Source organism: Neomonachus schauinslandi, chromosome 4, assembly GCF_002201575.2.
Source record: "Neomonachus schauinslandi chromosome 4, ASM220157v2, whole genome shotgun sequence".
Classification (NCBI taxonomy): Eukaryota; Metazoa; Chordata; class Mammalia; order Carnivora; family Phocidae; genus Neomonachus; species Neomonachus schauinslandi.
In genome coordinates, this window is record NC_058406.1 from 150,308,551 (window position 1) to 150,332,345 (window position 23,795).

Below are 23,795 nucleotides of genomic sequence, written 5' to 3' on the forward strand. Positions count from 1 at the left end.
CACACACACACACACACACACACACACACACACACACACACACACACTACCTCTCACTCTTTTCTTTCTCTTCTTCTTGAGGAGGCTCCAGCCACCAGGGGGCAATAAGTTCACGAAGACAGATGTCCTTATCTATAATGAATTGAGATTCACCACTAAGAAACCTAAAAACTATATATATCATCACAAACCCTGAAGCAGAGGCAATTAGACTGAATATGCAAGGTACATATTTCAAACTCAAAAAAATCATCCTGGAAAAAGGACTTCATAGAAGTATATAATAATGCTCAAAAAAGGAATTCTATTTTCTCACTAAGTACCAACTGAAGAAATAAGATTAATTTGCCTACAGGTATGTAGCAATATTAGAAGTCAGGCTTTTTAAACACTAGCTTCAGATGAGAGAAGAAAAAAAGGGAAACAAAAACACAGAAAGGTAGAATTTGCAGAGTGGGTAGAAAAGTGAGAATTGATTTTTCCAAGGTCTCCACAGCCACACTGAGAAAATGATGGATAAACTGAAGAATATAGTGACTTTACCAACCCTTTCTTCTATTGAAAAGCAAGGGGAAATTTTACAGGTATATTTTTGGGGGAGGAAAAAAGACTGTAAAGAGAAATATAGCCTTCATTTCTTTTCTCACAATTGAGGATGTGGGAGGAAAAAAGTTAACATCACTGGGCGCCTGGGTGGCTCAGTTGGTTAAGCGACTGCCTTCAGCTCAGGTCATGATCCCAGGGTCCTGGGATCGAGTCCCGCATCGGGCTCCCTGCTCTGCGGGGAGCCTGCTTCTCCCTCTCCCATTCCCCCTGCTTGTGTTCCCTCTCTCACTGTGTCTCTCTCTGTCAAATAAATAAATAAAATCTTTAAAAAAAAAAAAAAAAAAGTTAACATCACTAACCTCTGACAGGTAATTTTATTATTTTTTGCACAGAACGAAAGTTCAAATCAACTTATTTAATTTACTTTATATTTATTTACACTGACATTACAGAACTGCCACTTACATAACGTTTTTAGCAAACCATCATTTTCTTACCCTCATGGGATGTATATCAGCATAAGGAGGTTTTCCTTCAGCCATTTCTATAGAAGTAATGCCAAGGGACCAGATGTCAGCCACACAGTTATAGCCTATTTCTTGAATTACCTCAGGAGCCATCCAAAACGGAGTTCCTATCACAGTATTGCGTTTTGCCATTGTATCCTGCAAAAACATTACACTGACATAAATACTACTATAAAAACACTAAGGGACTCTGTTTGCCAACATATTCATTCAACTGCATAGTGAAACCCTCAAATACTACAGATTATATAAAACATTGACTATTTTCCTCCAATTTCAACTGACAATGACATATTTAGGAATTCTGAATTCTGTAAAAAGCAAGAGTACACAATTATCTATAACCACCTTCATTAAAGACAGTCATTAAAAATAGTACTGTAACAATTAAAGCTACAGAAATGGATCAATGTAGCTTTCTTTTTTAAACATTTAAGCATTTCAAAGACTTTTTTTTCATATTCATTCAATGTCTCTTAAATTGTAAATAAAAATAATAAATAATACTGAAATTATGGCTCCTTCTCCCCAAGAACAATGTAGTTACGTATTTCTTCCCATCACCCCCTCCAAAAAGTTATCAACATTCAGGTACAATCAAACCTGGACATACAGGCCACAAGTGGTTCCAAAATTATTACACTTACTGTTAACTGACCAGCCACTCCAAAATCGGCCAATTTTGCATGTCCTTCTGTATTGAGGAGAATATTTCCAGCTTTTATATCTCTGTGTATTTTTCTCATAAAGTGCAAATATTCTAGTCCTTTCAAAGTAGATTTAAGAATAGTTGCAATTTCATCTTCTGTTAACTGGAAAGAAATATTTTTAAAACTAGATTGAAAAACCATGCTAGATAAACTCTTACAAAAGAGCACTGGTGGCAAACACTTCTTTCTAATGACCATTAAACCTCTAGGAAAAGGCTAAAAAGATAACGAACTGGGAACTTCTTTTTCTTCACACATATTCTTTGTCATTCTTATGACACATTTTACTGATATAAAATAATTTTCAGTATTAAATTCCTTTCTTTAAAATTATCAATGTCACTCCTAAAGCACATAACCTATCCCAAGAATCAATACAACCCTAAGAAATCACTATTTCCCATATCTTCTGACACTGAGGTAACGATATCACAGCTATCCATCCTGAAAGTAAATTCAGACATTCTTCCCTATGATGTCACTAATTCTTGATGGAAATGAAAATCAACAGTTTTACACAAAGGGAAGGAAACAAGCATGGCTTGCCAAGAGTCTCCTGCATGAAGCGATTATGCCCATACCTCTCCTCCTCCTCCAGCCAGGTCATCCTAAACCACCCAAATCCTGCATTGCTGGCCCCGAGAAGGGGAACTCAAAAATAAAAATTCCAGAGAAAGACTAGGAAAATGGAAACACAAACAAAGGTTGTCAGGGGAAGGAAAAGGGGGGAGGAGGGAGAAAAGCAGCCACGGCGAGAAGAAGGAAGAGAAACACTCTTAGTAGCGATGGCAATGGAGCCCGTGTTATCTGTACCAGCCGTGGTGCTAACCATTTCGCATGCATTATCTCATTTATCCTTAAGCCAACCCTACAAGCAAGATACTATTATTACCACCACCTGAGAAAGTTACTGCATAGAGGTTCAGTAAATTCCTCTGGTCACACACAAGATGGAACCAAGATGTGAGTTCTGTCTTACTATAATCTATGCTTTTAACCACTATGCTATATGGCCTCTCTTGACAAACCTTGTTCAAGTGCCATCTATGAAAGCCTCTATTTTTATTGAAAACACCCTCTTAGCTTTTTTTTTTTTTTAAGATTTTATTTATTTATTTGACAGAGAGAGACAGCGAGAGAGGGAACACAAGCAGGGGGAGTGGGGGAGGGAGAAGCAGGGGGAGTGGGAGAGGGAGAAGCAGGCTTCCTGCCAAGCAGGGAGCCTGATGTGGGGCTCGATCCCAGGACCCTGGGATCATAACCTGAGCCAAAGGTAGACACTTAACGACTGAGCCACCCAGGCACCCCCACCCTCTTAGCTTTTAAATATATCCAAGTGATATTAGAAGTTCATAACAATAAATCTACTTTTGCTCTAAGCACAACGAGCAAATATAACCCAAGATAAGCTGATGGAAGAGGAAAGTTCCAATTTATACAAAGACAGAGGACACTACTCTGTATGAGAAGGAAAAAAAAGAAAGAAAATTCAAATACCCAACAATGGGATAATAGAAAGATAGAGGGGAAATTAAAAATATAAAAATATTATACTACAAAGCTGTAGTAATCAAAACAGTAAAACAATATACAATATGGTACTGGTGTAAAAATAGACACATATATCAATGGAACAAACATAAAGCCCAGCAATAAACCTAAATATTTATGGTCAATTAATCTACAACCAAGAACTCAAGAATATACAATGGGAAAGAGACAGTCTTTTCAACAAATGGTACTAGGAAAACTGGACAGCTACATGCAAAAGAATGAAACTGGACCATTTTCTTACACCATACACAAAAATAAACTCAAAATGGGTTAAAGACCTAAATGTGAGACCTGAAACCATAAAATTACTAGAAGAAAACACAGGCAGTAAATTTCTTTGACATCAGCCTTAGAAACATTTTCCTAAATATGTTTCCTCTGGCAAGGGAAACAAAAGCAAAATTCAACTATTGGGACACATCAAAATAAAAAGGTTTTACACAGAAAAGGAGCCATCAACAAAACAAAAAGGCAAACTACTGAGGGAAAAATATATTTGCAAAAGATACATCCAATAAGGGGTTGCTATCCAAAATATATAAAGAACTTAACACAACTCAACATACACAAAAAAAAACCAAATAATTCATTAAAAATGGGCAGAGCAGCTGAATAGACATTTTTCCAAAGACATACAGACAGCTAACAGACATATGAAAAGATGCTCAACATCACTCATCATCAGGGAAATGCAAATTAAAACCACAATGAGACATCACTTTATACCTGTCAGAATGGCTAAAATCAAAAACACAAGAAATAACAAGTGTTGGTAATGATGTGAAGTAAAAGGAACCCTCATACAATTGTTGGTGGGAATGCAAATTGGTGCAACCACTGTGAAAAACAATATGGAGGGTCTTCGAAAAAATTAAAAATAGAATTACCATATGATACAGTAATTCCATTACTGGGTATTTACCCAAAGAAAATGAAAACACTGATTCAAAAAGATATATGCAGCCCTATGTTTATTGCAGCATCAAGTGTCCATTCATCTACACACACACACACACACACACACACACACACACACACACACACAGAGGAATATTACTCAGCCATAAAAAAGAATGAAATCTTGCCAACAGCAACAACATGGATGGACCTAAAGGGTATAATGCTAAGTGAAATAAGTCAGAGAAAGACAAATACCATATGATTTTACTCATGTGTGGAATTTAAGAAACAAATGAACAAGCAAAGAAAAAAAGAGACAAATGAACCAGACTCTTAAATATAGAGAACAAACTGGTGGTTGTCACAGGGGAGGTGGATGGGGGAGTGGATGAGTGAAATAGATAAAAGAGATTAACAGTACACTTATCTTGATCACTGAGAAATGTAAAGAAGTGTGGAACCACACCTGAAACTAATATAACACTATATGTTAATTATACTTGAATAATTATTCATATATATTTATACACACACACATATATAAAGACTATGAAGGGGCACCTGGGTGGCACAGTTGGTTGAGTGTCCAACTCTCAGTTTTGGCTCAGGTTGTGATCTCATGGTTGTGAGATCAAGTCCAGCATCAGGCTCCCTACTCAGCGTGGAGTCTGCTTAAGATTCTCTCTCTCTCCCTCTCCCTCTGCCCCTTCCACCCCCCACATGTGCACTCTCTGTCTCTAAAACAAATAAATAAATCTTTAAAAAAACAAACAAAAAACTGCTTTAAGACTGTAGAACGTGAAAGTAATTACTGGAAGACGTTTGTTTCAACTGCCACCAATGCCACCATGGCTCATGTCTCATTAAAAAACAATTTCAGAACAACTGCATATTCACATGCAAAAAAAAAAAAAAAATGAAGTTGGACCCCTACCTCACACGATATTTAAAAATTTACTCAAAATAGGTCAACAACTTAAATATGAGTTAAAACCATAAAACATAGGGGTAAATCTTCATGACTGTTGGTTTGGCAATGGATCATTAAGTATAATATCAAAAGTAAAGCAACAAGAGGAAAAATGATAAATTAGACTTCACCAAAATTAAAAATTTTGTGCATTAAAGAATATTAAGGAAGTGAAATGACAACCTACAAAATGGGAGAAAATATTTGCAAATCATACATTTGATAAGGGTCTAGTATCCAGAATATATAAATAACTCTTATAACTCAACAACAAAAAAACAACCCAATTTAAACATGGGCAAAGGACTTAAACAGACATTTCCCAAAATAGATATATAAATGGCCATATATGAAAAGACAGATGTTCAATTGTCATCATCACTGGTCATTAGGAAATACAAATTAAAACCACAATGAGGTACCACTTCACACTCACTAGTATGCCTATAACAAAAAAAAAAAGAAGATGAAAAAAACAACAGCAACGGCAAGGATGTGAAGAAATTGGGAGCTATCGGACACTGACAGTGAGAATGTAAAATGGTGCAGCTTCTGTGGAAAACAGTATTTCATTCCTCAAAAAGTTAAATAAAAAAAGTTAAAGACAAAATTACCATATGACCCAGCAATTCCATTCCTAGGTATATATTCAAAATAACTGAAAACTAGTACTCAAACAAATATACATACAGGAATGTCCGTAATAATACTATTCACAATGGCCAGAAGATTGAAACAACCCAAATGTCTATCAACAGATGAATGCAGGGGCACCTGGGTGACTCAGGTGGTTAAGTGTCTGCCTTCAGCTCGGTCATGATCCTGGGGGCCTGGGATCAGCCTCCAGAACAACTGAAGTTGTTCTGGGCTCCCTACTCAGCGGGGAGTCTGCTTCTCTCTCTGTCCCTCCCCCTGCTCATGCTCCCTCTCCCTCTCTCTCCCAAATAAATAAATAAAACCTTAAAAAAAAACCAGATGAATGGATAAAGTATGGTATATACATACAGTGGAATATTATTCAGCCATTAAAAAGAATAAAGTACTGACACATGCTACAATGTGGATGGACTTCAAAAACACTGTTAAGTAAAAGAAGCCAGAACAAAAGGACACATTTATATGAAATATTCACAATAGGTAAATCCTTAGAGAAAGAAAGCAGATTGGTGATTGCCAGGGGCTGAAGCAGGATAGGGAAAACAAGGAACAACTGCTTAATCGGTTTGGGGTGATGAAAATATTTTTAAACTAGACAGACGTGGTGATTATATACGGTGAATACACTCAGACCACCGAATTGTTCACTTTAAAATGGCTAATTTTATGTTATGTGAATTTCATCTCCATAAAAAAAAAAAAAAAAAAAAACCGGGGCGCCTGGGTGGCTCAGTCGTTAAGCGTCTGCCTTCGGCTCAGGTCCTGATCCCAGGGTCCTGGGATCGAGTCCCGCATCGGGCTCCCTGCTCCGTGGAGAGCCTGCTTCTCCCTCTCCCACTCCCCCTGCTTGTGTTCCCTCTCTCACTGTGTCTCTCTCTGTCAAATAAATAAATAAAATCTTTATTAAAAAAAAAACCCTAACCATGTTAAAATTCCTAAACAAATTGGAAGACAGTTTACATTTACATGTAACACTAATACATATTGTTATAAATGTATTATACATGTTTATTTGTACTTGAATAATGTGCTGGCTTTAGGTAAGTTTGCTTTCTTTATAAAAGAAAGTACGGGAGGGGAGGGGAGGGGAGGGGAGAGGAAGAAAGAAAGAAGGAGGGAGGGAGGGAAGGAAGGAAGGAAGGAAGGGAGGGAAAAAAGAAAACAAACAACCTGGACCTCCTTCCCCTAACCTCTGAAATGCCAACTTCCCCTCATCCTTTCCAAATTATAAGACCCTAAGACTACTCTAAACCATTTCTCAATCCTACACTCCTCAGTGGTAATGTAAGGATCTGACTTACTTGATAAATCCACTCTAGTGCAAGATACCTGATCCAGAATGCCTTTTATTCATTCAATAAATATTTATCAAGCACCAACTACATGGCAGGAATTACACCAGTTGCTGGGGATACAACAATGAATAAAACGAGAAGTGCACTTTCTCTCATGGAGCTTATATTCTACAAGGAAGGGATAATTTGATGATAATAGAAAATAGGGTAAGGCAGAAAACAGTGACGACTGCTATCAGAACAATAAAACAGAAAGCTATTGACCAAGAATAACTGAGAAAGGCTCTTTAGAGTAGCCATCAAAGAAGGCCTGAAAGACATTTTTGCTGAAGTCTTAAATGACATGAGAGAGCTAACCATGTAATTGGCTATCTGGGAACATGACATTCCACACAAAGGAAACAAGAATAAAAAAAAAAAAAAAACATGATTCAGGAAAAAGCCTCCCATATTTGAGTTCAAGAAAGAAAGCTCAAGTTTAGTGAGTCAGGAAAACACTAGTTCTAGATGAGATTTGGGAGACACGCATGAGCCAGATCACCCAAGGCTTCAGAGGCCATGGGTAAGGAGCCTGGATTATCTGAAAATTCTAGTACTACCAGGAATTTATTCTCTATCTTAGACCAGGTGGTCTAACGTAGGCACTATGAGTGTCCGATACAGCAGCTCCCAATTATTGAGTGTCCAACTCTCAGTTTTGGCTCAGTACACTGAGCCCAATACAGCAGCTCCCAAGCATGTGAAACATAGCTAACCCAAACTGAGTTATGTTATAAATATAAAATATACACCAAAGTTCAAAGCTTAGTACTAAGAAGAGAAGACGAAGTACCTCATTAATAATTTTTAAATTAATTATACCTTTAAATGATATTTATATATTATTATAAAATTTATTAATGTTTAACAAGTTATTAATACTACAATACTATTAGATATATTATTTAATATAATATTGGTGCTATATACTAATATATTTAATATATTATTAAAGTTAATTTCACCTATCACTTTTTTCTTTTTTAATGTGGCTACCAGGAAATTTTAAATTACATTTGTGGCTCATTTCATGTTTCTATTGGACAGCACTGCACTGAGAAAGGGTCCACAACAGCAGGGATCTTTCTTCTGTTCACTGATTATCCACAATGCTTGGAACCTGCCTGGCTATCGTTAGCACTTGATAAATAATAAATGAATAGATACAGCAGTTATAAAAAGAAAGGCAATACCACATAAATTAGCAGTTTACAGCCAAGGTGGGAGGGTGGGAGGCAGGAGTGTCCTTGAGGGCCACCACAATGCACCACTGCAGAAGGTGTGCAAGGTGGTGGTGCTGTCGTAGGTGCCTGGGTTTTTCCCCTCGCCCCACTCCTGGTATAAAAATTAAAGAACTTGGGGGTGCTACAAAAGCAGCACCAGCCCATAAAACTGTCATGTTTAATTACTTCAATGTTGACCTTTTCAGTTACCTAGACTTCAATTTTTTTTTAAAGATTTTATTTATTTATTTGACAGAGAGAGAGAGAGAGAGTGAGAGAGGGAATACAAGCGGGGGGTGGGGTGGGAGAGGGAGAAGCGAACAGGGAGCCCGATGCGGGGCTCGATCCCAGGACCCTGGGACCACGACCTGAGTCGAAGGCAGCCGCTTAACAACTGAGCCACCCAGGGGCCCCTACACTTCAATTTTTATCCTCTTAACATTCCATTATTTCCAATCAACAAGTCACTAATCCTTCATTAACTCTTTGATTTGTTATCTCTGCATCTGTACCCTATATTGCGGAGCTATACTAGAGAAAGTTCAGGATTAAATAGACTTCTACACTTCAAGGTCTCAAGATCTGATTTCAGTGCTATAAAGAATTTGCCACTAGACAAATTCACAGCAAGACCAAAGATCTGCCAAAGACATTATACTGATTCATGAACTGTCTAGCTTTACAAGATGATTTCAAAGGTTCATTCCAACTCTATGATTCTATACTTACAAAAGATCTTCATAGTCGTAACAGAAATAAATTCCCACTAATTCGGACATCCATTTTTTAATTCTCTTGACAAATATCTACTTCACTGACTCACACAGATTCTGTTAAAGGTGCCAGGTGTTGCAGGCGAAGACATGGAGAGTCTCAGTCCTTATAAAGCTTCTAAGACTACCGAGGGCATGGCCTGTATTTGGCCCTGAATGATAAAAGGTGCAGAAGGCAGACCTGAATCAAATTGTATAAAGTTTATAAAGTCCCTCTTTCATTAGGCTTTTCTCTCTTTGTAATTAACTCCTCCCCTTACTTCAGGGGTCACCTCATATCCTGCCCTAATCAAAAAATGACACAATATCCAGTCATTCATACTAGTACATGGATACATCTTAAAGTTATCTGTGATACAGTATTATTTTAACAATCCATTTGAATATTAAAGCTTGAATGAGGTATCTACACATTAGGCCTTTTAACTTCAATTATGAAATGAAAGGTTTCTATCCCTCAGTAAAATAATTTAAACAACAATAAACAGTAACATTTTCTAGAACAGAGATATAACACTGTCTTAAATTTTTATACTACTTTATAGTTAGTAAGGAGTATTTTATGAGTCTCACAACAACTCAATTAAGTAAACAGAAACACACCGTCCTTTTTTTAGATGAGGAAACAAATTCAGAGAAATAAAGTGATCTGTCAAATATCATACAAATATTAAGTGGCAAAGCCCATGTCTTCTGGCTTACACAAACATGAATATATGAATTGGTCTCAATGTAAGAAAACACGGAGTTGCAAGGCTTGCTCCAAGGATGATATTCAAAATATATGACAATTAGTAACGGCAATGTCTAATCAAAAGAGTCACCAGCCATAATACCAATGGTTAAATTAAGAATAGATACCAGCCATAAACAAGCAGTAAAACTGAACGCCTGCCTCATCCCATCACTCAAATGTAGATTATTTTAAATGGTGTGCCAGCCAAACAAAACAAGTATACTGTTAATAAATTCTGCAAGGACACTCAACTTGGCCTGAAAAGTAACCTTAACTGAGGACACTGTAAGTGGCTTAATGAGTATTTTATTGAAAGTATATGGAGCACTGGGTGTTACACGAAAACAATGAATCATGGAACACTACATCAAAAACTAATGATGTACCGTATGGTGACCAACATAACATAATAAAATTCAATTAAATTTAATTTAATTTAAAAAGTATATGCTTAATACCACTAAAACAAACCCACAGATCAATGATTTAAACATTTTTAAGTGATTTAAATAAAAATAGAAGAAAATCAAAGTATCAAACCAGTAGGCAGAAAGGAATAGTTTCTCATCAAAAAAAGCAAACAAAAATTATGAGAATTTATTAGCTTTGTCTACATAAAAACTATAAGCTTAGAAAACAGAAAAATACAGAAAATGTAGTAAGATATTTAGCGTATAGATTTAGAACATAAAGAGCTCAAATAAATCTTTCAGAAAAACAATAAAACCCAACAAATAGGCAAAGAAATGAATATACAATTCACAAATATACAAAAACTAAAAAATAAAGCTGTTAACATACACAGAAAATATTAAACTTCAGTTATTATCAAAGAAAAGCAAATTAAAACAATGAAGTATCAATTATAAAATTATCCCATATGGATCACAATGTTGCCGAGGATAAGAGCACATGTGTGGCAGACAGGAAGAATATAAAGCATGTGTGAAAGTGATCTAAGAATGCAGAAGTATTTTCCAAAAAGCCCTAGATAACACTCATTCACTGAAAAAACATTTACTGAGCACCTGCTCTACATTGAATTTAAAAAATCTTTAACCTAACCTTATGTGGCTCCAATCTAGCATGAAAGACAGACTTCAAAACTCAGAAACTATTATAAAAAAAACACTTTTCAAAGTGAAATGGGACCACAGTGGAGAGGAATTAACTAGGGAAGAAAGTGGAAGTGGCATTAAAATTAGGCTCTGAATAAAAAAAGTAGCTCACCATCCAGAAAAAGGAAAGATTTCAAAAGAATAATTCAAATAATTAACTAAAGAATAGTATAATAGTTATGAAATGGCACTCAGAAATCAAGTAAGGCCTATTTTTTTCCCTTCTATTATGATGAGAAAAATGGTTAAAAAAAAAAAAAAAGCGATGGGCCAAATTTCATCCTTCTAAGTACCAAAATGCAGGTAAATCTTAGCAAATCTGAAGGAATAAATGTTTGCCTGGCCTCTTCTAAATAAATGTCAGTGGTATCAAATGAACTGTGGATAAAAGCAATATCTATATCAACATTTCACAAGCATTTTGTGGCACTAACAGAGAAGAACGAGATAGGAACTTGTGTTTATTTAATGGAAACTATACAACAGACCTTGAACAAGATATTTCATGTCCTTTACACACACTATTTTGTTAAAAAGAAGGGAAAGAAGGAAGGCAGGAAGTCAAATAGTTGACAGTCATTTTCTTAAATAGTGTTTTGTTCTCAAACAACCTTTAAATACATGAAATTTCTTTTATATATAAACATAGCCAGTTACCAAAGTGACTAGAATTCTATTTGGCAACAGAGGGAACTATTCCCATTACTATGTAAAATTTAAAGTAGTATCATTTTCATTTCTATAATTAAAACTTTTCATCAGTTCAGACAGACCAGACCATATCCAGCTATTTCAAAATGGTCAGGTTATATTCTAAAAACACTTAAAACACAAACACACACACACAAACACACACACAACACACACGGGAGAGAGGATCTTACTTTACACAGAAGGACGTAACTAATGTAAAATTTCTGTTCTAAGATGGAAAACTCTTAGATCCATTCTCAAACCACAGCTGACACTTCATTTAGTGGTATCTGTCAAAATCCTTTCCAATGAAAAATTTTATCAACAGAGTACTTCACCTGTGGACTTAATTAGGTTATCTTTAATACAATACAGGTTTAATTTTATTTCTATCACTATATAAATGGGGCAATGTCATTTTAAAATCATTTGAATCATATTTTATAGTCTATTTAAAAAAATAAATAAAGGAAGGTGAGAGAGATATAATAAACCATGAATGAAATACTCAGTAATCAGGGATGGAAATAAGACTTCTATAGCTGAGCTAATACACTAAAAGACGGAAGTCTACATCTGGTTTCAATACTGGTATGAATTCACTGGCAAATTTAAAAAGAATCTCACTGTACAAAAACAAAAAGATGGTTTTGATAGCCTTTAGTCTTCTGGTTACTTTTGTTTCTACAGTCATATGACTAGTATAATAATATGATACATTTAATATGTCACTGTGTATATGGTTTTGATAAAAATGCACCCACCAAATTGTCTCAAGGGCACATGCACAAGCTGTTTTAAAATATATATACTGCCTTAATGTTTTTATGTCAGTAAAAACAAATTCAAGTGAGCTTTTGTACTTTCATACAAAATTAAGAATTTTAATTTTCTAAAAATGAATCTTGACAATCTTACCTAAACCCTACCTTTCTGACATGATTATTTATTTACATAAAATAATGCATTAATTCTATATTTAGTACCTATGATCTATTAAGAAAATGAGAAAGAATGAGACATAGTTCCCCCTTTCAAGGGCCATACAGACAGCTAATTATATCTGATTATAAAATTTCAAGTTTCAACTTTCACAGTGACTTTTCATAAAGTCTTGAACACCACTTGATGAAAACTCACCAATGTAATCCTTACATGGTCTTTTAAGTCCTGGATCAAATCTCGCCTCTTTCAAGAAATCACCCTATATTCCCCAAGTCAGGGTTTACCTCTCCAGTGATGATATGATAACATCAACTAAATAGCTTGCATTTACTGAGATTTAACTATGCCGGTCACATGACAGCTATCATTTCATTTAATACCCCAACACAACTGTGGGAGGTAAGTACTAACAAGAATTTACTGAGGGCCTGTTATACTGCCCTTGCCTTCATGGTGCTCAAAATTTAAGTGGAAAGGCAAGGGCACAGGAACAAATAATTACAACATTAGGTAATGCAGGTAGCAACACAGTTAGCTAGAGGAGCACTCCAGGACAGGAGTTCCGAAAGTTGATCATGCATCACAACAGTACTCTGAAAATAAAACCCAAACCATATCATTTAACCCTCAAGTCCTTGTATCGTTCAAGCCTTGACAATCTCACCACACCATCTCCCTACTCCAAGAAGCCTTCACAGAGGAGGTAACTTTTGAGCTGACTCTTGAAGAATGTACAAAGTTTGTCAGGTGACCAAAGACGGAAGGAAATACTAGCTGCGTGTAAAGGCAACGGGCATAAAAATATATGAAGTCCAGTACCAGTAAATGGTTCTTTGTGTCTGAAGTAACGTGTCTGGAAAAATAGTGCAAAATGCAAAGGTAGGTTAGGGCCAAACTCTGCTCTATGTATCCGCAAATTTTTAAGTGGAAAGATGAAACGAACATATCTGACCTTTCAGAAAGAAAACTCTGATGGCAGACTCTCAGTCTACTAGTGTGGAAAGCTAGTGTGGGGAAGATAAATAATGAAATCACTTATAATAGTCGTAGCACTGGGAGCAGCAGACATAGCAGCTCACAAGGACGCAGCCTTGCTTCCAACTCCAATGGCGATTCCTGTGGTAGAATTAATAATGAACATCTTAAGCAAAATTAGACAAAAGCAGGGAAGATGAAGAAGAGTCAGAGCATGCAGGGAAGCAGGAGGGCATCGAAAGCAAAATCCATACTTCTTTCATAATCCAAGCTGAAACTGCCTCAGCACTAAAAAAATCATGTATGACTTAAGTAGCAGCCTCTCAACCAAAAAAAATTGTTATTAAAAATGAACTTGCCCTCTAACCCAGTAATGCCATTTCTCAGAATGTATCCAATGGACATAATAACATAAGTCTGCCAATACACAAATACAACAGTTCCTGCAGCTTTGATTATAACAACAAAAACTGAAAAGCTGGAACTCATTTTATCCAAAGTACTGAAAAAAAACATATTTTGTTACATACACCCGGACCTATATGTACCAGTAGAGGAAGATCTCTAAGATATATCAGAAGTTAAAGGGGGGAAAAAAGAGACAAGGTATGGAACACCACATATACAGTATGAATCCCTTGTGTAAAATAAGATATGCATATATATGTGCTCAAAGGACGCACAAGAAACTATTAACTGACATTACCTCAAGGAAGTAAAATTGAGGGATGAGTAAAGAGACACTAAGTTCCTCTTCCATACTATTTGAAATGTTTACGATGTACTCATATCACTTATATTTTTTCCTTAATTTATATCATTAAAAGGGGGAGCGGCTCACACATTCTGGTTAAAAGTATAGAGAACTGTTGCTATACAATTTTAAAAGATCTCCATCTAAAATTGTTAAAATTAGGGGTGCCTGGGTGGCCCAGTTAGTTAAGCATCTGCCTTTGGCTCAGGTCATGATCCCAGGGTCCCTGTTCAGTGGGGAGTCTGCTTCTCCCTCTCCCTCTGCCCCCCACCCCCATTCCTGCTCTCTCTCTCTCTCCCTCTCATGCACTCCATCTCACAAATAAATAAATAAAATCTTAAAATAAAACAAAATTGTTAAAATTAGAGATCTGCAACTTAAGGAGCTAAATTCCCATTTTCTGGAAAATTAACTTACAAACATCTCTTGATTTCCTGAGATAAACCCAAAACTTTTACTGGATAAGACACAATAATCTTTTAGCATATTTTTCTAATGCTAGAGAATATTCACTATTTCAACAAATACCATAAAATTCTTAAATCATTAGTAATTAAAAATTATATACCATTGTTAAAGTTTTTGTCTTGATAGTAAAATAGCAATTTAAGGGCGCCTGGGTGGCTCAGTTGGTTAAGCGACTGCCTTCGGCTCAGGTCATGATCCTGGAGTCCCTGGATCAAGTCCCGCATCGGGCTCCCTGCTCGGCAGGGAGTCTGCTTCTCCCTCTGACCCTCCCCCCTCTCATGTGCTTGCTCTCTCTCATTCTCTCTCTCTCAAATAAATAAATAAAATCTTTAAAAAAAAATAGCAATTTAAGTTTCTGCAGAACTTTCCAGGTTACAAAATGTTCTGACACTCATCCTCTTTGTTCCTCACAAGAAAACACTGAGGTAGGTAAGGAAAGTAATATGATATTAGGTCCATTTTAGGCTTAGGCATCTTAAGTTTAGAGTAGTTACACAATGTACCCATGGTCACAGAGTTACTAAGTAACAACACAGGAATCAACGCTGGGTCTTCTGGTTCCAGGTCCAAGAGTCCTTCCACTAAACCATATCACTTCAAATAACTATTGTCACGGTGTGCTCAGGGTCAGACTTAAGACAGGGAGGGAGGGCTCACCGTCCATCTGGCAGTGACAGGCAGTCCACCAGGCAAGGAATGTACCATATAAAAATAAAGTGTATGAAGGTGGGCCTGACTGATGAAAAGGAAACAGAACTGGGAGAAATGCCAAGAAGAACAGCAACTAAGGTGAAGACTGGGCGGTTTACCAATAAGGGTAGCCAAGGAAATACCTTTGTAAGGTTAATTTACTTAGTTAAGGTGGAAGAGAAAGTCTACTGGAGGAACTATATTGTAATGTGGAAAAATCATAAAGAAAAGTGTTTATAATCCAATCAAAAGATTTAGGAAAGATGTAATGGAGCGTAATGTGTATGATGTATTTAATCAGAGATTAAGACCTGGCACATGATTGCTATGAAAAATTTGAAAGGCCTAATCCTACAGTGCATGGTCATGTTAATGCTGTGGCTTGGAACTTTAAGAGGCATGTGTGAAATATACTTAGAACTCAGTTTCACTCTGTGAGATACACTAAATAAGGAGCAAGAATTACTTTACATACAAACGGACTCATTCTCCTAAGATTCTAGTACAGCTCTGAACAGTAGTACCTACTGAGGGTAAGAAAATTCTTCTTAAGAAAAGGGGTCATGGGGACGCCTGGGTGGCTCAGTCGGTTAGGCGTCTGCCTTCGGCTCAGGTCATGATCCCAGGGTCCTGGGATCGAGTCCCGCATCAGGCTCCCTGCTCTGCGGGGAGCCTGCTTCTCCCTCTGCCTCTGTCTCTCTCTCTGTCTCTCATGAATAAATAAATAAAATCTTTAAAAAAAAAAGAAACGGGGTCATGGATACAAGAACTAACACCAGGGTCAGTCCACCTAGTCTAATAAGGAACCATGGGTCTTTAATCCTGATGAACAGACTTTCCAGGAGAAGTCTTACGGCAAACATTCACTGCTGACACAGCAGAAACAGGTTCCCAGAGAACTATCAGCCTTTCCATCCCTTACCTGGGACAGAAGTTTGAGAAAGGGTTGAAGACCCAACAGTTTCAACTCATAATGTCAATAAATATGTCTTCTAACATTTCACATACATTTTGGGAGTTATTTAGAGGTGGGTTTTTTTAATTGTGCTTTATTCCTGATACATTTTGTTTTGATTTTAGTTTTAGTAGATATATAGAATTCTGTTATATTTTCCCATTCTAACACCCATTCACCCTTCTCCGGTTAACATATTCTGATTCCCCTTAGGAAATCACTACTTCCCCATCCTCAGAATATGTATTTCTAGCAGTCAGCTTTATCCTAGCTCCAGGTTAGACACAGACCAACATCTAATCCAATTACCACATCACATTTATTGGCCACAGTGATGTGCTCAGAGAAAGGAACATGACCCATTCAGAAGCAGTGAGGCACAAGACTGCTTGCTGGATTTCAACTAGAAAGTATAAAAAACCCAGTAGCTGCTGGTAGCCATCTTGCAACTATGAGGCAAAACTCTGAGACTAAAATCAATACAGAGGTATCAAAATAAAAAGATGAATTCAAATAATTCCTTTCATCCTGAATCAGCCATGCATGAAACTAGCTCTGCAAAGATTTTTAGTTATGTGAGCAAATAAATTCCCATTTTGGCTTAAACCAGTTTAGGCTGGGTTTTCCATAACATAACCAAGAGATGAAACTGATACAGTAAAATGAAGTTGATACCAAAAAGTGGGGAAGGTCCTAGAAAAAAGGTTTGTATAAAGCACAAACCACTGACCAACTCTAAAAATATTAAAGGTTATTTCAGATATTTAACAGCATGAGATCTCTGAAGTTGATTTCTATATTTTGCCCCCAAACAAAAGGAATATGATATTGGGAGCAGGGAAAGTAGTATAAGCATGTTTTTTAAAAGGAATGTGCAGCGTTTTTTAAGTCTCCTTTTTTGCCTTCATTTCCTAGTACCACTTCCCCTAGCTAATAAATGTTTACTCCAGATCGTATTATTATTACATTTAGACTTCTCATTTTACAGAACTCCTTCAATGTTTCAGTGCCCATTAGTTTTTATGGCATACATGATATAACCACATAAAATGGTGACCAAACACACTGCTAAAAATCAGTGGCTTAGAGAAAGTTGAGGAGTCAAGTAGCAATCTCTGAAATACCTAAATCTCAAAGGTAATACTTAAGCTTACATGTAAAGACTTTATCTGAACATCCATCAAGTCTCAGATTCCAACTTCTTTACAATCAAAATTTCTCCCCCTCTTACTCCTTCTCTCTTGGGAAAAAGAATACATACATTTAATGGGGCTCTTAGGTATTCAACATGAGGAAAACACTGGGAAAAACAGCAAAGCAACTCAGTAACTCCCTCCCACCCCTCACCACTCTATCTCATCCCACCCAAAGAAAGAAGGATTGAGGGTATAAAATAGCCAAGGTTTTAAATAATAAAAAATTTATGGGATTCTTCCAGAAAAAAAAAAAATCTGCTCAACACAAAGTACACACATTAGAAAACATAACTAGAATATTTTAGCCATTATTATATACAAAAGGGCAGAGAGAAGCTGTCTTTCATGAAATCTGGATTGCAGATGTTTGGCAAAAAAAAAAAAAAAAAGATTAATAATCTATCACAAAGTCCCACAACTAGTGATTCAAAATGAAAGCTTTCACTACTTACACCATATGTAAATATACATATATACATGCTGCTTATAATCCCTTGATCTGAAGAAGAAGAGAACTGATACTCTACTGTGAAAATGGTCAGTGGGCAGACATTTTAAAATCCTTTCCCACATGAAAAGATTCCTGGAAAAGAGATCAGAAGACAACAGAAAAGCACTCAATATATATGGAGTTGTAAATCCTGTATGAACTAGTATCTATTACACAAAGGGGGAGCATGCAACAAAGTGATTAGGGAAGTCAAACATGAATTAGTTCTATAACACAGAGGCGAATATAAACCCCCGAAAAGCACTTTATGGAACAGAAATCCATACAAATAAAAAAGATGCCTATTATTAGCAATGAAATAATATTAAACTTGAAACTCCAAATAAATCTTAAGTCATTAAGAAATTGGTATGCCTTCACCCAAAGGGAAAAAAAAATCTATTTGAAGTAATACAAAATAAAATTAAGGCAAAACATATATTTTCAAAATACAATAAATCAAATATTTACTAAAAAGACTATTATGTACATGGCATTAATTCAAAGGGTACTAAGATAAAATACCCTAGTATGTTGTGAATAGCCACTGTCTGATTCTATTAAAGAAACTTTCACTGTACCTAAAAATGCAGCTCTCTTATTAAGTCTATACCTCCCTTATTAACAAAGATAATTCAAAGTACCCACAGTGAATGGTTCCACAGACCGTGTATATTATGCTCAAACACAGCTGATTGCAAAGACATTCCTACCTATATAAGTGAGACGACAGGATGATGATGACAGTAGCAAGAGCAAATACATACAGGGCTTTTTATGTGCTAGGTGATGTTCCTTGTACTTTATTTATTTAATCTTCAGAACAACTCAACGAAGGAGGGTGGTCTTCTTATCCCATTTAGCAGATGAAGAAAATGAGTAACAAAGAAGTTAAGAAACTTGCCCAAGTTAACACAGCTAGTATGTAGCAGAACCAGAATTCAAACCCAGATATTCTACCTCCAAAGCCTGTGCTCTTAACTATTACAATTCAATTCTAGTAATTAGATATCATTTCAAACCTTTCCTTCCCTCTAATCTACTTACAACTCTGTGATTCAGTTTCCCATCTACAACAGGGGTCAATAATAGTTCTTACCTTATACAGTTGTTTAATCCTCATATGAGGATTAAATGCAAAAACATGCACAATGTGTTTAGAATAACCAATACTATATAAATAACTACTCATAAAATATCTATCAAAAATCTGTTACTGGAGTTGAGAATAACAGTTATAAAACTAACAATCACGGCAGCAGACCTATCCACAAAGACCTGGCAGGCCAGAAAGGACTGGCAGGATATATTCAGAGCACTAAATGAGAAAAATATGCAGCCAAGAATCCAACATCCAACTAGGCTGTCATTGAAAATAGAAGGAGAGATAAAAACCTTCCAGGACAAGCAAAAACTAAAAGAATCTGCAAACACAAAAACAGCCCCACAAGAAATATTAAAAGGGGTCCTCTAAGCAAAGAGAGAGCCCAATAGTAACATAGACCAGAAAGGAACACAGACAATATACAGTAACAGTCACCTTACAGGCAATACAATGGGACTAAATTCATATCTTTCAATAGTTATCCTGAATCTAAATGGGCTAAATGCCCCAAACAAAAGACACAGGGTATCAGATTGGATAAAAAAACAAGACCCATCAATATACTGTCTGCAAGAGACTCATTTTAGACCCAAAGACACCTCCAGATTGAAAGTGAAGGGGTGGAAAACCATTTACCATGCTAATGGACACCAAAAGAAAGCTGGGATGGCAATTCTTATATCAGACAAATTATATTTTAAACCAAAGACTGTAATAAGAGATAAGGAAGGACACTATATCATACTTAAAGGGTCTATCCAACAAGAAGATCTAACAATTATGAATATCTATGCCCCTAACATGGGAGCAGCCAATTATATAAGCCAATTAATAACAAAAGCAAAGAAACACATCGACAACAATACAATAACAGTAAGGGATTTTAGCACCTCCTTTATTGAAATGGACAGATCATCTAAGCAAAAGATCAACAAGGAAAGAAAGACTTTAAATGACACACTGGACCAAATGGACTTCACAGATATATTCAGAACATTCCATCCCAAAGCAACATAATACACATTCTTCTCTACTGCCCATGGAACATTCTCCAGAATAGATCACATCCTGGGTCACAAATCAGGTCTCAACTGGTACCAAAAGATTGGGATCATTCCCTGCATATTTTCGGACCACAATGCTTTGAAACTAGAACTCAATCACAAGATGAACGTTGGAAAGAACTCAAATACATGGAGGCTAAAGAGCATCCTACTAAAGAATGAATGGGTCAACCAGGAAATCAAAGAAGAACTTTAAAAATTCATGGAAACAAATGAAAATGAAAACACAACTGTTCAAAATGGGATGCAGCAAAGGCGGTCCTAAGAGGAAAGTTTATAGCAATACAAGCCTTTCTCAAGAAACAAGAAAGGTCTCACATACACAACCTAAGCCTATACCTAAAGGAGCTAGAGAAAGAACAGTGAATAAAGCCTAAGCCCAGCAGGAGAAGAGAAATAATAAAGATCAGAGCAGAAATCAATGAAAAAGAAACCAAAAGAATAGTAGAACAGATCAACGAAACTAGGAGCTAGTTCCTTGAAAGAATTAATAAGACTGATAAATCCCTGGCCAGACTTATCAAAAAGAAAAGAGAAACAACCCAAATAAATAAAATGAATGAAAGAGGAGAGATCACAACCAACACCAAAGAAATACAATTATAAGAACATATTATGAGCAACTATATGCCAGCAAATTGGATAATCTAGAAGAAATGGGTGCATTCCTAGAGATGTATAAACTACCAAAACTGAACCAGGAAGAAATAGAAAACCTGAACAGACCCATAATCCCTAAGGAACTAGAAGCAGTAATCAAAAATCTCCCAACAAACAAGAGCCCAGAGCCAGATGGCTTCCCAGGGCAATTCTAAAAAACATTTCAAGAAGAATTAATACCTATACTTTTAAAACTGTTCCAAAAAATAGAAATGGAAGAAAAACTTCCAAAGTCATTTTATGAGGCCAGCATTACCTTGATCCCAAAATCAGACAAAGACCCCATCCAAAAGGAGAATTATAGACCAATATCCCTAATGAACATGGATGCAAAAATTCTCACCAAAATACTAGCCAATAGGATCCAACAGTCCATTAAAAGGATTATTCACCACGACCAAGTGGGATTTATCCCTGGCCTGCAAGGTTGGTTCAACATCCGCAAATCAATCAATGTGATACAATATATTAACAAAAGAAAGAACAAGAATCATATGATCCTCTCAATAGATGCAGAAAAAGCATTTGACAAAGTACAGCATCCTTTCTTGATCAAAACTCTTCAGAGTATAGGCATAGAGGGTACATACCTCAATATCATAAAAGCCATCTATGAAAAACCTACAGCGAATATCATTCTCAATGGGGAAAAACTGAGAGCTTTCCCCCTAAGGTCAGGAACGCGGCGGGGATGTCCACTATCACCACTGCTATTCAACCTAGTATTGGAAGTCCTAGCCACAGCAATCAGACAACAAAAAGAAATAAAAGGCATCCAAATTGGCAAAGAAGAAGTCAAACTCTCACTCTTTGCAGATGATATGATACTTTATGTGGAAAACCCAGAAGACTCCACCCCAAAACTGCTAGAACTCATACAGGAATTCAGTAAAGTGGCAGGATATAAAATCAATGCACAGAAATCAGTGGCATTCCTATACACCAACAACAAGACAGAAGAAAGAGAAATGAAGGAGTTGATCCCATTTACAATTGCACCCAAAACCATAAGAAACGTAGGAATAAATCTAACCAAAGAGGCAAAGAATCTGTACTCGGAAAACTATAAAATACTCATGAAAGAAATTGAGGAAGACACAAGGAAATGGAAAAACGTTCCATGCTCATGGATTGGAAGAACAAATATTGTGAAGATGTCAATGCTACCTAGAGCAATCTACACATTTAATGCAATCCCTACCAAAATACCATCCACTTTTTTCAAAGAAATGGAACAAATAATCCTGAAATGTGTATGGAACCAGAAAAGACCCCGAATAGCCAGAGGAATGTTGAAAAAGAAAAGCAAAGCTGGTGGCATCACAATTCCGGACTTCAAGCTCTACTACAAAGCTGTCATCATCAAGATAGTATGGTACTGGCACAAAACCAGACACATAGATCAATGGAACAGAATAGAGAGCCCAGAAATGGACCCTCAACTCTATGGTCAAGTAATCTTCGACAAAGCAGGAAAGAATGTCCTGGAAAAAAGAAAATCTCTTCAACAAATGGTGTTGGGAAAATTGGACAGCCACATGCAGAAGAATGAAACTGGACCATTTCCTTACACCACACACAAAAATAGACTCAAAATGGTTGAAAGACAGGAGTCCATCAAAATCCTAGAGGAGAACACAGGCAGCAACCTCTTCAACCTCACCTGCAGCAACTTCTTCCTAGAAACATTGCCAAAGGCAAGGGAAGCAAGGGCAAAAATGAACTATTGGGACTTCATCAAGATAAAAAGCTTTTGCACAGCTAATAGTCAACAAAACCAAAAGACAACCGAAAGAATGGGAGAAGATATTTGCAAATGACATTTCAGATAAAGGGCTAGTATCCAAAATCTATAAAGAACTTATTAAACTCAACACCCAAAGAACAAATGATCCAATCAAGAAATGGGCAGAAGACATGAACAGACATTTTTCCAAAGAAGACATCCAAATGGTCAACAGACACATGAAAATGTGCTCAACATTGCTTGGCATCAGGGAAATCCAAATCAAAACCTCAATGAGATACTACCTCACACCAGTCAGAATGGCTAAAATTAACAATTCAGGAAATGACAGATGTTGGTGAGGATGCGGATAAAGAGGAACCCTCCTACACTGTTGGTGGGAATGCAAGCTGGTGCAGCCACTCTAGAAAACATTATGGAGGTTCCTCAAAAAGTTGAAAATAGAGCTACCATATGACCCAGCAACTGCACTACTGGGTATTTACCCCAAAGATACAAATGTAGTGATCCAAAGGGGTACGTGCACCCCAATGTTTACAGCAGCAATGTCCACAATAGCCAAACTATGGAAAAAGCCAAGATGTCCATCAACAGATGAATGGATAAAGAAGATGTGGTGTATGTATACACACACACACACACACACACACACACACACACACACACACACACAATGGAATATTATGCAGCCATCAAAAAAAAAAAAAAAGAAATCTTGCCATTTGCAACAACATGGATGGAACTAGAGGGTATTATGCTAAGCGAAATAAGTCAATCAGAGAAAGACATGTGTCATATGATCTCACTGATATGAGGAATTCTTAATCTCAGGAAACAAACTGAGGGTTGCTGGAGTGGTGGGGGGTGGGAGGGATGGGTGGCTGGGTGATAGACATTGGGGAGGGTATGTGCTCTGGTGAGCACTGTGAATTGTGTAAGACTGTTGAATCACAGACCTGTACTTCCGAAACAAATGATACATTATATGTAAAAAAAAAAAAAAAA

The 23,795-nt window shown here is 36.6% G+C and overlaps 1 protein-coding gene across 1 annotated transcript in view; it reads right to left on the reverse strand.

Moving 5' to 3' along the window:
* STK3 (serine/threonine kinase 3) overlaps positions 1–23,795 on the reverse strand; it is a 275,048-nt gene that overhangs the window by 180,583 nt on the left and 70,670 nt on the right. The window contains exons 5-6 of the mRNA XM_021688691.1: positions 1,721–1,885; positions 1,044–1,211 (exon numbers count right to left, since the gene is read on the reverse strand). Of these exons, the coding sequence (XP_021544366.1) occupies positions 1,044–1,211; positions 1,721–1,885 (333 nt within the window). The remainder of the gene's footprint in view (positions 1–1,043; positions 1,212–1,720; positions 1,886–23,795) is intronic.